Consider the following 14,370-nt stretch of genomic DNA (forward strand, 5'->3'; position numbering starts at 1 on the left):
TGGAACCTTAGCCAGGAGATGGAGTATGGTGCTACGTGACAACTACCAAGCATTTTGTTGCCCACTTGTGGGATGGCAGCGTCTCATGCACACTGCAGGTCTAGATGGGGAGCCCTTGATGGGACTCTGGCCAGGGCTTCTCTCAAGGGGCACTTCTCAGTGGCTTCTCATGCCACTCGCCTCCCCCTATAATGGAAGCTCTGCCCTTCAGGGCCAAGGTGACAATCCTTGGCCTTGTGGTGAAGGGGGCGTTTCTGTCAAAAGAGGTCAGTGTTGGTGGGACCTTGGCTGCATGAGCCCTGGGGAATCCTAGTCTTTCCATGATGGCCTCCTCCGATGAGGAGCCATAAGCCGTGAGGGTCAATTTAGCTAGGGGCCAGGCTTAAGGGCCAGCCCCAGGGCTGTGTCCCCTGATTTAATTGTAGTCTTTGAAAGGCAGGACAGTGGGCAGTTGACATGGGCTTGTTTCAGGCTCCAGGTGGGAGGTGAAGGTGGGGCAGACTCGGGTTAGGAGGAGATAGCTGAAGGTTTTGGGGTCTGGAGCTGGCCTGAGAGCAGGTGTGACTGGGCAGAGCTGTGAGTCACCACAGTTGTGGGGATGGAGCCCAGGAAGGGAGCTGGTGAGGGGCCACGAGAGGAACTGGGAGTTGTGCAGGAGGCAAAACAGGCGGGCAGGGCTGTGGGCTCAGGGCTGAGACCGGGGAGGGACAGAGCTGGAGTTGTTTGAAGAACAGTGGTCATTGACTTGGGACTAAGTTTAAAGTCTGTGGGCTCACTTCCAAAAGTCACACCTGAAAATGGGAAGGACATATCTGGACAAAGGCGTGGGGCTTGGGGTTCGGAGCTCTCCCCCTTATACCTCCTATAAGCCTTGCCTAGCCGATTCTTAGACTTTTGAGGACAACACTTTCTTGGGCTAACCGGGGCGACTGACCTTCCAAGAAGAGGGATCCTGGTCTTGAAAAGCGCATGGTGGAGGGTGGGCTCTGCAGCCAGCTTCGGCATTCCTAGCTGTGTGACATTGGGCAGGTCACTTTACTCCTCTGGGCCCCACGGGACAATGATATGGCCTGTTTCACAGTGGTGTTGGGAGGGTAAGGAGTTGATCCATGTCAAGAACTTAGAGAGTGCCTGGCACAAAACAGGAGCCATGTACAGTATTATTGACAATGACAATGGTGCTGATGAGGCTGAGACTCTGTCCTGGAGTCAGGAATCTGGTCTCTGGGTCTGGCCAGCTCAGGTAGTCAAGACCTGCAGTACCCTACACCACCACCAGGTGGCAGGGAGCAGCCACAAAGCTGGTTCTTTCCTCAACAGGGAGCCCTGGGGTTTTGTCATTGATGCTGTCTGTTTCAGACAGAGACTTCTAGAACAGAACAGCAGTGGGGTCTGCCCTCTATTGGAGACCACGCCTTTCCCTCCCTTCCTTCAGACTTAGAGGCCTTTCTTCTGCTCTGGGCCAGGACTGAGTTGGAGATTGGGCACATCAGCCCACTTGACTGGGGGCCTGTGGGAGGGTGGGGTCAGGAGGGAGGTCTTGGACAGGGAGAGATGGGAAGGGAAGGTGACGAGTCAGTGCAGTGGTTAGGAGTAAAGGCTATTTCCTGTCTGTGAAGGGAATGGTAACAGTGCCCTCCTTAGGAAGTTTATGAGGATCTGATGGGAGAATCCACGTGAGTGGTGTAATACAGTGCTGGTGACGTGGTTTGTACCACGTAAGTCTTGACACTGGAGGAGAGGATCTCTGGGTGACCCTGGGAGAGTCCAGGCCCACCTCTGAGGAATAGGGATCCTGGGCTTGGTGGTTGTGGTGTGCAGTAGCAGGTACCCATTGGGGAGGGCCTTGAATGTCATGCTCTGGTTCAGGGTCTCATAGATGCAGCCTGGCTAGAAGTGCTGTCACTCGAAGAGTGATGGGATGAGGGGCATCTGAGAGGACAGCAGTGCTGAGAGCCCACTTGGGTAGGAAGCTTGTGTGCCTGCGTAACTGGTAGGTGGGCTGTCTGTGCCCAATGTCTGAGTGAGGGCTGGGCATTAGAGTGGGGCAGAGGTCAGGCCCGGGGGATAGGTTTTGGAGACTGAATAGAGACAGAAGCTAATGCAGAAGGGTGGAGGGGCCAGCTGGGCCCAGGGATCTGGGACATGAGAATGGCTGAGGCCACATCCTGGGTCCCTGTGACTGAGGGGCCATAAAAGAAAAAGATCCATAAAGCAGCCAGAGTGAGGGGTGGGAGCATGGGAGGGCTGAAGAGGGCAGAGCCAGGGAATGAAGGAAACTGGGGTCTTGTGAGGAGGGTGGTCAGGAGGTGGAGTAATGCAGAGCAGTCAGGGAGAGTGCAGGGTGCTGGGAAGAGGTCCCTGGGGTTCTTGAGGGAGCAGGTTTGGCAGTGTGTGGGGGTGGCAGGTCAATGACTGGCAGGGTTGGGGAGGTGATGGGTGGACTCAGATGGCATCGGGGCTGAGTCCTGAGGGGACCTGGGGTGCATGAGGCTGGCAGGCTCCACAGAGAGATTTCAGTCTGTTTTTGCTGCTATCTTTTCCTGTTGTGACAGAGCCACTCAATGAGCCTGCAGTGTCTTATTCCTAAGCCACCCTTAATATAGATCAGAGGTTTCGGGGAGCTTGGAGTACCCCATAAACACCTGGGTTCCCTCTGAGCTCCCTGCCCAGTGCATGGCACACGGTGGGTATTCACAGGGCAGCAAACTTATCTCATCACCTCTAGGCTGACCCTCTGGAGCTCAGAGAGAACCGGGTTGATCATTGGTTGGGGAGGACACACCCCTCACTCTCTTTGCTGCTAGAGGGACCTGGCCATGTCTACTCGGGTCTAGCGGGTCCCCTAGCGAGCTCTGTGGCTGAACCTTCCACCTGAGAGGCTCGCTGTGGCCCCTTAGTGGCAGCTGCTTCCTCACCCCCAGAGGTGCAGGGGGATCTGTTTGGAAGCTGAATCTCTAGGAAGGACCCCGAGCCCTCTGGCAGCAGACTCCTGAGCTGTTTTCTGTCCTTCATCCCTAGGAAATCAGGGGAAAGTTTTTAAGGACACAGTGATGTCCATTGTCTCCCCGGTGACTCTAGATGAGCACCAGCCACTCCTGAGTGGGCTTTGGATGCATGTGGCTGTTGGGCTCTTTTGAGAGAATTTGGTTTATGATACTGCAGCGTGTGGCCAGTGAACCCAGCCTGCCTGTAGCCAGCCGCCCCAGGGCTCTGCTCCATGGAGGGCACTTCCTGTCCTGTGGTGGGTTGTTGGAGTCACTTTGGGCTACAGCAGGCAGCTGGTGCCATTTGTCTCAGGCAAGGAGTTTCTTGGCTCTGGCCTATCACTGCAGGAGCAGTTCTGATTTCCCAATTCAGCACAGAGTTGGTGGGGCTGCTGGAGCCCTGGGAGTGCCAGTCCCCATGGAGGCGGGTCAGGCTCCATATGCTGTGAGCCCACAGAAGGCTGTTCAGACATCTGAGCAGCAGCCCCCGTCCTGGAACCCATAATACGCTTTGCGGTTTATAGGCACGTGCAGGTCCTTTATCTAGTGACAGGCCTGGGTGGTCAGCAGGGCAGGCTACTCCCTATTTCAGGGCTGGGGAGCTTGAGGCTTGCCCACGGTCAGGCAGCTGCGAAGCTGTGAATCTGAGTCTCCAGCTCAGGGCCTCCGAGTCTGGTGTTCTGTCCACCATTCCACACTGGGTTCCTCATGCTGTGTTGATTCTAGCCCTTTACTTGCCTGAGGCACCTGAGAGGGCTTGGGTTGGCCCTCTCCAGAAACTCCAGTTAGAGCTCAGAGTCCCAGGTTCTCTGTCCCTGGTCCTTAGCACACTCCTGGACCTCTGCCCTACCCCAGCTGTGTTCATGGAGGGTTTTAAAACAGCTGTGCAGCCAGCACGGCAGGTCTGCATTCTTTGCTTGGCATTTTGAAACTGAAAGGGTTGAGTAGGAGATGGTGCACTGTCCCACCTGATCTGGCCAACTCACTGGCTCTTTCCTGCCATCCTTAAGTGGGCATTTATGTGACCTTCGCAAACAGGAGTGTTTAGAGTGTGCTTTGCTGCTGGTATTAGAGCACCTTCATTGTGCAAATCCATAGTCCTTTGTAGACCCAAAGCTACCACGTCTCTGGTAATGCTGGTTGTGCATCATGAGAAGCCACCCTCGGTGAAGTGAGCCAAGCTCTTTGTGGTGGGGTGTTGGGGGTGGGGCTTGGCCCTGGCGTGGCCTGCTCCAGAAAGGTATCTCCTACTTGGGCACCTTGGCTTTCTCTGGGCTCCGCAGTGAGCCAGGTTTGCTGAGGGCCTCAACATGCAGAGCTGTGGGGCAGAGTGGATTGTGGGTACCCAGGTCTCTCCTTAGGCCACCTGCTGCCCACAAGCTGCGGCCAGTTCCTGATGGTTGGGGGCAGGGTCTGCAGCAGCCTCAGTCCCACCCTCCCTGGGCTTTTGGTGACCTGTAGAATCTTGACATTGGTTTATCTGTGATCCTGAGTTGGAGTCCCTTCTTTGGGTTAGAGGTGGGGTTGGGGGGATAATAGCTAGGAACTCACAGTTGTGCCCAAATGGCACTCTGCCATCAATTATCACTGAAGTCTGCCATGGAGCCAAGAAGAGGGCCTGCAGCTTTGGGCCGGATGAAAAGTGGATTGCTTGTGGACATCACTGCTCAGGGCTTTGTGACTGGAGGCTCCCCACCTTGTGGGGCAGCTGAACCTCTGTGGGAGACTGTCATGCAGGGGTGATTCTTATGATGAGGCCCCCCTGGTATGGCTCCGCCACCTCTACAGAGCCAGAGAGGCTGCCCCAGGCTGGCGGGACTGGTGAGCAAGGCAGGAGAGTGAGTGGGGAAAGGCGAGTAGGTGTCTGATACATCCCCCAAATCCTGGAATGCCAGGCTGAGCCCTCTTCTAGTAAATGGTTCTAGATGTTTCCACCCCAGCCAGGAACCCTTTGATATTCCTGCCATTTATAGTGGAGCAGGGCTTCTGGCCTTTCTTCTAGGGGAGATTCTCTCCTTGGGTCGGCTTGACCATGTGGGAAGCGCTGGTGTGGTATCCCCACCCTGACCTGCCACTCTCACGGTGCTGGGGAAGCCCTGAGCTCACCCTCCCTGCTCCAGCTGCTCGTCTTGTGAGCTTCATCTCAGGTGGGGTGGGGGTGGCGGTTATCCCAGAGCAGGCTGCCAAGGGCTGCAGGAACAAGAATAATGCGCCCTTCTCCAGAGCTCAGGGAGGCAGATGTGCCAGGAGCAGCATATCAAGAGGCCCAAGGGGAGACTGGGGAGTGCTGAGGTAGATGCAGGAGGGCTGCCTCCCAGGGCTGTCCTGTGGGCCTGTGGGGTCAAGGGTGGGCAGGACTCCCCTGGGGGGCTCTCACAGTGCTTCTGCCCCCCTCTGACCCCACTTCTCTGCCAGCATGAACCAGTATGCAGATGAGCATAGCCGGCCCCTCCGGAGCGCAGGGCACTGGCTCTCAACCTACAGACACAACCTGAAGTGCCTGCAGGACTGTGCCGAGCTAGACCTGATCTCCTGCCTCTCTGAACATGACATACTCTTCTGGGGGGAGGGAAGGATTCACTTTTTATTTCACTCAGTTGTGTAATCATAGTGACCGTATTCTGATGGCTAAAAATTTCTGTAAGTACACAGAGTAAATTAGAAGCCCCCCTATTCCTGTCCTCCCCAGAGATAACCTCTGCTTTCTATCTGGAGCTTCTGTCCACAGCCCTGCTCTGGGTCTGCACATGCGGGTAGTGATGGTCACACTCTGTGCATTACTAATGTTCTTTCTACTACTCCTTGTGGCTGGCACCTGTTCAATTCCTGCTGGAGTTGGCTATGGCTTTATTCCTCTGCTCTCTGTGCCCCCAATTTTGGTAAACACTGAGAGAGCTGGTCCCCCTCCCCCATGGCCTCAAGTGTGGGGAGTGTCGGGCTGTAGGGGCTCCGTACTGTGCCTCTAGGAGCTGGCTGTGCAGACCTCGTGAGCCTCTCTCCAGGCCATCTCTTGGGGTTCTTGGTGCTTAGACAGTGTTCAGACATAAGCATCGTGTTACATAAAGCCCTGGCTGTCTCTCCTAAGTGTGCTTGGGAACATGTATCCTCACTCCCCAGCAACGTCAACACATCAGCTGGGCTGGTGTCCTAGGGGCTTCGTGCATCCCCGTAGGCTCTACTGAGGACCATTTTGTAGTGAATGTGTTTACTGGTCCAGGAATGGTTCCTGCAGCTTCACAGGGCTGGGCTGAGGGGTTGTTTTTAGAATTTGCCTTTAGGTCTGTGGGAATTCTGACTTGGGAGGATCATGGTTGTCTTAGCCCCACTGGTTTCCCTCACCAGGCCTGTATGATGAGTACGAAGGCACCAAGATCCTCCTTGGCAGCTACTCTAAGAAGCTGTGATGTAGCTGGTCCACACATTGCCATCCCCATGTGGCCTGCCTGGGTCCAACTCACCCACTTACTTACCAGCTACTTTCTGAGTCCCGCTCAGTGTCAGGCTCTGAGTAGGGAGCCAAGGACCTAGCACGGCCCTTGCCTGATGGAGCACATGGTCTCATGGGAGACCCAGCCATGAATCAAATAGCTGCACCAAAATATAAAGCCCCTGCTGTGAAGAGTGCACTGACCAGAGACTCATGGCGCTTCAGGAGGACAAATCAAGGGGGTGGCCCTGATGGGCAGGTCTGGGGAGGCTTTCCTGAGGAGGTGACTCTGAACAGTGAGCTTCAAGGCCAGGGGAGGAGGTGGGCAAGAGACTCCTGGGCCCACAGGGAACAAGGGTGGAAAGTTCCCACTGCTGGGGAGCCAACAGGTGGCTGGATCTTGAGGAGTGACAGACACCAAGATGGATGGTGGGGCTTGGGCTGGGGCAGTGGGGAAAAGAGTCATGCATGGGGTTGAGCTGTTGAGTGTGTAAAATGGCAGGACCTGGAGTTGCATGGGCCACGAGGGGCAGCAGAGAGGGACATCTGAGGGCTCACTCTGTACAGAGGCCTCATAGGCTTAACCTGGTAGCATCCCCACAAGTGCCCCTAACACGTGGGTGCTGTGATGCAGCAGGATAAACAGGCTCAGTGTGTCAGGGTGCTTGCTCAAGGTCACCAGGTGGGCTAGTAGGGAGGCTGGGATCGGAACCCAGGCCCAACTGGCTCCTGAGAGTGTGTCTTAGCTGTCTGCTCGCCTGCCCTCACACACCCCTTCTCCTGTAGAGTTGGGGCATCGTATTGGCATTTCAAGGGTTTGATTTTCCACTTGGTTTTCCTAACGTAGCAGTATGTAAGACAGATTGAGCATTACATTTGAGCCCTCTGCTCTGCTCCAGCTTGACTGCTCAGTGTGGTGGGAGAGGTGGAGGAATTGCTTGATCCCTCTCACCTTGCCACATGGCTCCTGCCTGCCCTCTGTCTCCTGCCGCTAGCCCTCAGCTCTGGATGAGTCTCCTGTCCATTGATCATGCTGCTCTCCTGGGAAATCCTTGAGGGGTTCCTCTTAGCCCCTCTGAGTGATAGCCACCCCAGGCAGCCCTGTGCCAAGCCTTGGTTGGCCCCAATTGCTCATCTTCAGGCTTCAGCTGTGCTCCCTGGGCCACCCAGCCAGCGCCTGACTGATATCCTTCCCTCAGTGCACAGCGCGGCAGTGAATGCCCTCTCCTTCCACCCGTCGGGAAACTACCTGGTCACAGCCTCCAGCGACTCGACTCTGAAGATCCTGGACCTCATGGAGGGCCGGCTGCTCTACACGCTCCACGGGCATCAGGTGAGGGCATCGGCCTGGCATGGAGTGGGTGGGAGGCACGGCCTTGAGGCCTGTGCAGGGCTGGGTTCATCTGAGGTGGCCCTTCCCTTGGAGCCCACGGGGGAGTGGTTTCTGTGGTGCCCTCATAGCCTAGGCAATGGAGTGAGATGCAAAAACAGGTTTGCCACCCACAAGACCTGTGACCTCTGGCAGAAGTGCTGGGCCTGGCACTACAGCTGAGAAGGGAGTAGAGGAGTTAAATTGAGTGAGGGGTGGGTGGGCAGGCATCTAAACGCGGTTAGCAGGCTTCCTCTAAGTGGCTGAATGGAATCTGTCCCCTGATGACCTCAGGCGTTCCTTGGTCCAGCAGTTGAGTAGAGCCCAAGAACCCATGCCCTGAGTTGCTACTGGGGTCTCCTTGGGTTCTGCAGACTTTAAAGCCCTTTGGAGACAGAAACAACAGGTGTCTCACAGAGGCAGGTGCAAAGGAGAGAAATCTTGCTGCGTGTTTGTTTGGGAATTCCTGGAATTGAATCAAGTGAGCAGAGGCCTTCTCTCTGAGTGGCTTTCACCAACGCATCTGGTGCTCTGGACTCCCTGGGTGGGCAGTGGCCAGGCACGGGCCCCTGTCCGGGGGCTGTGGTGAGGTGGGCTACTTGGGCATTCTCTAGCAGCTGGCTGGGTGTGGGCCTCTCACCTCCCACCAGGAAGTCATGGTTGAGCTGTTTCCTGCTGAGCAGAGTGGTCATCAGAATGTCTCCTCTTGGGACATAGTTGCCACACCCAAGTCGGGCAGGGGCGGCGGAGACCAGAGCTTTACAGTTCATCCCCTTCTCCACCTGTGAGCAGGATGCAGGCAGGATATAGAGTAGGGAAGGGCCCTCAGGGCTGAAGGAGGCCTTGGGGTGCTCATATATCTTGGATCAGAAGCCAGGTGGGAGGTGTCTAGCCCAGAGCTCTCTGGATCCCACTGTCATCTGAGTCGGGGCACGTGGGGCCGTTAGCCATGGCTTGAGGGCATGGGCCCTTTCTTCTGCTTTCTTGGGACCTGGAGGCCACTTGCTGCCCTCAGCTCGTGGTGACCCCTTGTCCTCTCTGTCAGAGACACATCTCATGTGAGGACAGCAGGCCTGTTGCCCGGAGCCGGCACATCTAGATGTAATGTACGGCACTGGGCTGGGGTGACAGCTGCTCCTGTTGTAAGCTTGTTGGGGAGCCACCTTTGTTAGCTCTTTGGCAAGTCAATTATTTAGATTAATGTGTAACCAGTTTTGGATCTTACAACCAGGAGAGCATTTAAAAACCATGTGAATGCCACTGCCTCTCCTGCTTCCCATAAAAAGAAAGAAAAGGCAGTACACAGAAACACCATGCAAACAGATGTATACTGAGTGATCACCCAGGGCTTTTTCTTTTTTTCTGAGGGTTCTTTAAACACCCAATTCACTTCTTAGGCTGAGAACCCTTGAATGTGGTGTCTGAAATGCCATCCCCATGTTTGGGTGCAGCTTCAAGCACAGAAAGGATCCCTGTTGATGTTGTTCTCCTGGAGAAGTGAAACAGGCCAAGTGGAACTGCATGTTTGCTTGTCTGCTGTTGAACCTAGACATGTGGGAACCAGGCTGAGGGACAGCTGGCAGTTTGAGGGTATAGAGAATGGGAATTGGCTCCATGGAATCATTTCTTCTTCAGGGCACCAAGCTTACAGTGTCCAGAGGAAAGGAGAAGAAGAAGTGAGCTCTGTTCATTTTGCCATCTGTTTGTTTGTTTGTCATCTGCTCCCCAGCTCATTGGGCTGGGCATCAGGGGTACAAAATGGATGTCATGGCCTGGGAAGCAGGGGCCTCCCTGGGGAGGTCCACAGAGCTGAGATGGCATGAGATGAGTTAGGAAACCAGGAGAGGCAGACTGAGTCTTATGTGGTACTTGGAGGGTTGGGTGAAGGAGGGTTGGGTGAAGGTAGGTTGGTTTCTCCCCAGGGTGCAGCTCAGATGAAAGTGGGAATCGGAGTGTGAGGCTCAAATTTGTTTCTGTTCCCAACCTCTCAAAGTCCATATCAAATAGAGAAACTTAGGATTGGTGTGCCATTAGCTCTTCCCATGACACCAGCCCCATGGTGGGCTGCCACGGGCTGGGAGCCCCGGGGCCTGGCTTGCTCAGGGTCCTGCAGACCGAATCGGGGTGGAAGGAGCTAGCCAGGATTGCCCTGACTCTGCTCCATCCCTGCACTTGCTTTAGCCCCTCCTCTTCCTAGAGAGCTGATTCTCTCCTGCCCACCATCTCTTCCTCAATATCCGTGGTGAGACCACTGTGCTCCCCCGATGGTGATGGCAGCTTGCTGCCAGGTTCTGCAGCTGGCCACATGGGCAGACCAGACCCGCTTCCTTGAGAAGACTTTTGGGCTGCTTCCTAATGACGTGGGTGATTGAAGAGTCTGGTCTCAGGGCTGATGTGGGCGTGCAAGTGCAAAGTGCGTAGTACGTGTGGGGCAGGGCTGCCCAAGGAGAGCCTGTTTGCCCTAAGCAAAGCCCTCCTTGCCCTCCAGGCCCCAGGGTCTGCCAGGGTTTGCTGTGGCTCCTTGTTGGGCCTGGCTCTGCCCCTGGGTTTGGGGCAATTCAAAGTCAGCTAATGTTACTTTCCTAAGGGAGGATAATGTGGCTGAGCAGCCTTAATTTGGGCAGTTGTTTAAAAACAGCCCACCAGCTAGACTGTATACCTAGTATATGTGGAGATCTGTGGCCAGGAGTGGGGGCTGCTTTGCTCAGCCCCAAGGGGAGAAATCCATGGAGGCTGGGCCTGTGTTGTCACCTGGGAGCCAGTGTGCTTCGAGGACGTTCCTGACTTGTGAGGGTTTGTGAGATGCTATCAGGTCAGAGTGGCTCAGCTCCAGGAAGTTCTTTGACACCCTGGTTGACGCCTTTGGGGCATGTATTACCTGCACTGATTCCCAGGGAGAGGGCCTGGTAGGGGGGCTGCATCACAAGGCTGCTGAGGAGTGGGCTGAAGCAGTCCTCTTAGGCTTCCCACTCGTTAAGTCCATTCCCTGTCCCGTCCTTCCAGGAAGATGTGCACCTGGGCTCCTGGGTGACTTGAGCTTCCGCATTCTGTCCCGGGAGGTGGCTGAGTGCCTTGTAAAGCGCAGCTGCCACCAGCCACTTCCTGAAGGCCCTAGGGCTTCTGAGTGGGTCCCATATGCCCAGGGATTCTGTCCCACAGGTGAGGATGGCAGATATGAAAGCACTTTTGAGTCCAGGTGGGGAAACTGAGGCCCAGAGAGTGGTCTGGACTTGTAGGGACCTCAGGCAGCTTAGGATGGCAGAGCTGGGACAAGTATCCATGTCTCCGCAGTCTCCGCCACACTCATCTACGCCCTTTAGAAGTTGAGTTGTGATTGCACGCTTGTTTTTAGGTCACTGGTCTGTGTAGGAGGCCCGCAAGCCTTGTGGCTGCTTGTGTCCTGGCCTTGCTGCATATGACCCCATTTCACCAGGATGGAACCCCATGAAACTTTGGTTTGGATTTGGAGGACCTCCTGTGACAGTCCCCAGGCATAGCCCTGAGAGAGCCGTGAGAGGGAGGGCTATTGAGTTTTTCTGCCAAATAGAGCAGGAACTCCCTTGTGCTTCCAGTTTCACACCTGTGAGAAGGGACAGTGCAGGCTGGGGGTCAGAGGCCAGCTGAGAGAAGCCAGCCACAGGGAGCTGATGCTGGGGTGAGACAAACCTTGACCAGGAGTGGGGGCTGTGTGTGTGCCAGCGAAGTGTCCCCATGTCCTGTGTGAGGGCAGGGCCTGAGTGAGCCCCTCTGGGGAAATAGGGAGGGAGGGTCAGGTGAGGCAGTGCCATTGGGCTGGTGCTCTCTTGTCTAGCTTGAGGCCAGAAGTCTCCTGATATGCCATTCAGTGTCTCGTAATGTCACAGGGGTACCAGGATGGAGGTACTTGCTGACTGCCGAGCTAAGATCAGGGTCACCCACTGCAGCCTGGGTCTCCTGGGTGGGACCCACGTGATGGCATTGAGGGCAGCTCATCAGCCCAGGAGTCTGACCATGCTGGCCATTTGGTGGTTCTCTGGTACATAATTGGCACACTTCCCATTAGCCCATGTGAGGCCGGCTCATTTTGTGGGACTGGGGTAGACGTCAGTTACAAGTTTATGGTGAGCCTGAAGGATTTGGCTTCTCTCCTAAAGTCCTAGCTTTGGAACTCTGAGCTACAAGGGGTCATTCAGGGAGTGTGGCTGGGGACTGAGAGAGGCTCCTGCCCCATGGGAGCTCGACGCTGCCCATGCTGTACTGCAGGAACAGCTCATCAGCTGCAGCTGGGGCCCGTGTGGCTCTTCAGAGGCTTCCACGGGGTGAGTGTCATTGAGTGACTTGGCTGGCGGGCCAGAGAGCGAGGCAGGCCCTTTCCTGGCTCCAACTTGCATGGACTCTAGCCCTTAAACAGCCCTGCTGCTCCAGCTGCACAGAGCCTCAGTGATGATAAGGCAGCAGTGGCGGCAGGTTTCCAAATGCAACCCGAGCAGACACTGACACCTTTGCCAGGATGGGGGGGGGTTGGGACAGGCTGGGGTCTGTTGGGGCTGAGAGGTAGGGTACCCTCTTTACCCCCCTACCTCCAGCTGAATTTGCCCACCCTGGGTGGCAAGTAGACAGAGAAGTGAGGTGCTGCCAACCTGGATATGGCACATTGCCTTCCTTCCTCCACCTTTTCAACCCTGGGGACATGGACAGTTTCTCTCTCAGGGCTTGGGCTGGTAAAGAACCTGCACCAGTCACCTTTGCCAGCTTCTTTGAGTGAGGTCAAGTGCCAGGATGCATTTGGTTGGGAAGGGTTCACACAGCCTTGTCTGGTGGGTGTTGATGCCCAGCTTTCTAAGGAAGCACCCCTAATATTTCTAGGAACAAACAGCTTGTACCCACCTGTTTCTAGTTTGGCAAAACGATGGGCACTCTTCCACCTTGTTCAGCTGAAAAAGCCTGAGCTTTGAGAGGCTGCAGGTGGGAGGAAATGGCTTGGGCATTGGGGTCAGACCATTCCAGCCTTGCCTCTTACTCTGTGACATTGGGCAAGACCTTGACTTTGCTGAGCCTTTTCTCATCTGCAATGACTCCCCTGTCTGCCTCGTAATAGGAGAGGATGTGTCTGCATTGCCCAGCACCAGACAGAGTAGGTCCTCACAGATGTCAGTTCATTCCACTTCTGCTCTCAGAAAGTGATCCCATGCTATAGTAGGTGAGAGCTCTTTAAAAGGCCATTTAAGTTTCTGTTATGGGCATGGTCCTGGCACCATGGGTGGGCAGGCAGTGTTTGTTAGGAAAATGAGTAAGTGGTGGGGGTGTCTGATGACTTGGCCCCCATTGATGGGCACAGGGCCTTAGCTGTCAGTCCCTCTCCCTCTGGGGTGGATATTGCTGTTTCCCCTCCTCTCACTCACCCACGGAGTCTCTCCAGGGTTTATATGGCTTGTCATTTTGTTTAGGGTGGTTCTCATCTCCTCCAGAACATCCCCTTGCTTTGGCTTCTCTTTTGTCACAAAACTCCTGAAAGCCATCCCCTGACGGGTGGGCTGTGGTGGCTCCCCTGACCTAAATGCACTTGTCTCCACCAGCTGCCCTGCGTGGGTTTGCCCTGCCGGCGCCTTGGTCTGCATGTCTCTTTGCCGTGCCCTTTATTAGTCCCATCCATTGAGTCATGTTTTCCAGGCCTGACTCCCAGAGGACAGGCCGGGTATCTGATGGCACTAGGCTGGCTGGGATGCCAGTGCCCTCTGAGGTTCTGGAAAGTCTTGCTGTGGGATCTGCCATGGCCATGACAGTTAAGCAGGAGGAAGGGGAGTCCCTGCTTCTTGCTGGATCCAGTAGAGACTTAGCAGTGTCAGGGCTGCACAGGAGCCTCCTCGTCCCATCTCGCCCGTCCCTTTGTGGCAGGGAAAACTGGCAGGAGAGGGAAGGGCTTTCCCACCAACTACAGCTATTACTTGAAGCCTTGTACCCCGAGTGAGGCCCTCGTAGCTCTGTGTGGCAACTGTGGGGGCAATGTGCTAGAAATACAGATTTATTTTTCTGTATTTTCTGAAACATAATCTTGAGCCATGCTCATTTGGTTTAAGTCCCCAGAGCTATTTGGGAGAAGATGGTGGGCGGGACGTGGGTGGGGAGTTAAATCTGGTGTTTGTGGCTGTGCAGTTGGTGTTCGTGTCGCTGTGGAGTGACTGAATTGCATGGGGACTGATGGGCTCATGGTTTCATATGCCCCAACCAGCCCGTGGTGCCAGTAAGCAGCCATGGCCAAGGGCCCAGAGCCCTGAACCAGGGCTGGGTGAGGGGCTTTGCTCAGAGGCTTGGTTGTTGTGAAATCACGGACTCAGAGTATAGGATCCCCCAATGTTACTGGGAGCTTGTGCCATTCCAGAGCCTAGGCTGGGAAGTGGCAACAAGGGGGACTCACTCTTGAGAAGAGGCAGCAGTGTGACAGAGTGGCCTGGGGCACAAGCTGCCCCTCGTGCTGCTCCAGGTGGAAGGAAGCTCTCCGAATGTACCTCTCCTCTCTGTCTTCCAGCACTCTGCAACTCTTGTGTAGTCATTTCATTTTGGAGAATTACTTCCATGGTTGGGAGGCTCATACCTGGCTTGGATGGTTG

General features: G+C 55.4%; 1 protein-coding gene across 11 annotated transcripts in view; it reads left to right on the forward strand.

The window, feature by feature from the left end:
* Nucleotides 1–14,370, forward strand: part of POC1A (POC1 centriolar protein A) — a 95,770-nt gene that overhangs the window by 30,530 nt on the left and 50,870 nt on the right. For all 11 annotated transcript variants that reach the window (XM_070237498.1, XM_023620344.1, XM_023620339.2 and 8 more), the window contains exon 7: nucleotides 7,614–7,747. In XM_070237498.1, the coding sequence (XP_070093599.1) occupies nucleotides 7,614–7,747 (134 nt within the window). The remainder of the gene's footprint in view (nucleotides 1–7,613; nucleotides 7,748–14,370) is intronic.

Source organism: Equus caballus, chromosome 16 (assembly GCF_041296265.1).
Source record: "Equus caballus isolate H_3958 breed thoroughbred chromosome 16, TB-T2T, whole genome shotgun sequence".
NCBI classification, from domain to species: domain Eukaryota; kingdom Metazoa; phylum Chordata; class Mammalia; order Perissodactyla; family Equidae; genus Equus; species Equus caballus.